Source organism: Macrobrachium rosenbergii, chromosome 26 (assembly GCF_040412425.1).
Source record: "Macrobrachium rosenbergii isolate ZJJX-2024 chromosome 26, ASM4041242v1, whole genome shotgun sequence".
Lineage (NCBI taxonomy): Eukaryota > Metazoa > Arthropoda > Malacostraca > Decapoda > Palaemonidae > Macrobrachium > Macrobrachium rosenbergii.
This window is the reverse complement of record NC_089766.1, coordinates 49,203,443-49,204,996: the sequence shown is the minus strand read 5'-3', so window position 1 is coordinate 49,204,996 and position 1,554 is coordinate 49,203,443. Positions and strand designations below refer to the sequence as shown.

At 33.9% G+C, this 1,554-nt stretch overlaps 1 protein-coding gene across 1 annotated transcript; it reads left to right on the top strand.

Annotated features, from left to right (window-relative positions):
• The first annotated feature begins 504 nt into the window (after positions 1-504).
• On the top strand, positions 505-1,083 carry LOC136852843 (zinc finger MYM-type protein 1-like). Its single transcript, XM_067127748.1, has one exon. It carries the CDS (start codon positions 505-507, stop codon positions 1,081-1,083), a length of 579 nt encoding a protein of 192 aa, XP_066983849.1.
• Positions 1,084-1,554: the final 471 nt, after the last annotated feature.

Sequence of the window (1,554 nt, the reverse complement as noted above, 5' to 3'; positions counted from 1 at the left end):
TGTGTTCTTTAGTGGTAGTCCAGCAAGATGGAAAATTTTAAAAGAGGAAATTCCTTCTTCACTTCACTCACAGTCTGACACCCGTTGGAGTGCACGTGTGGATGCTGTTCGTCCAGTTTCAACTCACTTGCCAGGTATTCTTACTGCCTTAGACAAATCACTTGATAATTCTTGTATGACTCATGAAATGCGGGCAGAAGTTAGGTCTTTGAAATTGTATTTCACATCATATTCTGCTATTGTTTTAGCTGCATTTTGGTTTAAAGTTCTTTCAAGCATTGATTTACGAAATAAGATCATCCAGTCTCGTGGAATATCACTTGAATCAGAAATGTCTCTCATCTCTGACCTATGTGCAGAACTCAGGCAGCTACGAGACAAGTGGGCTGACATATTATCAGAGGCACATCATGTTGCTACTCCATGGGCATTATGCCAAGATTTCCAGGAAGAGAGGAAAAACGTAAAAGATTTCATGATGAGGCACTGGATGAAGGTGTAGAGATGACTAAAGAATCAGATGAGGAATCAGATTTCAGAATTAATGTTTTCTATTGTACTTTAGATTATATTGTCACTGACATGGATCAGAGATTCCAAGCAGTAAAGGGCATATGTGACACTTTCAAGGCAATCCTTAAGTATGTTTCTTTGAGTGAAGCTGAGCTAGAAGATGCTTCAAAATGCCTGGTTCAAAAATATTCTTTAGATCTGTCATGTAATTTTGTTAGTGAAATGCTGCATCTAAAGAAAATATTTAGATCTACTTTCCATTCAGAACAAGAACTAACTCCCCTTAACTTACTGAATGAAATATACTGCAAAAAGCTTCAACCAGTTTTTAGTGAAATATGCATAGCCTTACGTATATTCTGTACATTGCCTGTCACAGTTGCCGAAGCTGAACGCAGCTTCAGTAAACTGTCTAATATAAAAACATTTAAAAGAGCAACCATGGGCCAGGAACGCTTGTCACATTTGGCACTCTTGTCCATTGAGAATAAATTGGCTAGATCTGTTGATTATACCTCAGTCATCAGTGATTTTGCCAGAAAGAAGGCAAGAAAAGCAAAACTGATCTAATTAGTTATGAAGTTTTACTGTTTCTGCACAATTGCATGATTACTTAATAAAAATAGTTTAAAAAGTCTTCATGCCTAGTCTTTCAGTATTCCTGAATTATCCTTTCAATAAAAAAATATGGTACTTATTTAGTTACTAGCCTTGTGTTCAGACATCAGTTGAGATAATTTGATATATTCTATTCATCTTGTAAGCTATATTATTATGATTATTATTATTATTAATTTTATTTATATTTTTCATTGAAATCGGAGTTCAGCAGTCTCCCGATAACTCCCAGTTTGTATTTTAATATTTTTGATAGATTACTTTTTACATTTTTTATTTTCCATTATTATTATTATTATTATTATTATTATTATTATTATTATTATTAACATCATTATTATTGTTCATTTATTTATTGTTTTTTTTAATGTGGGAAGGGCCCAGAATTTATGCCAGTACCGGGGCCTGAAAGGGTGATGCTTG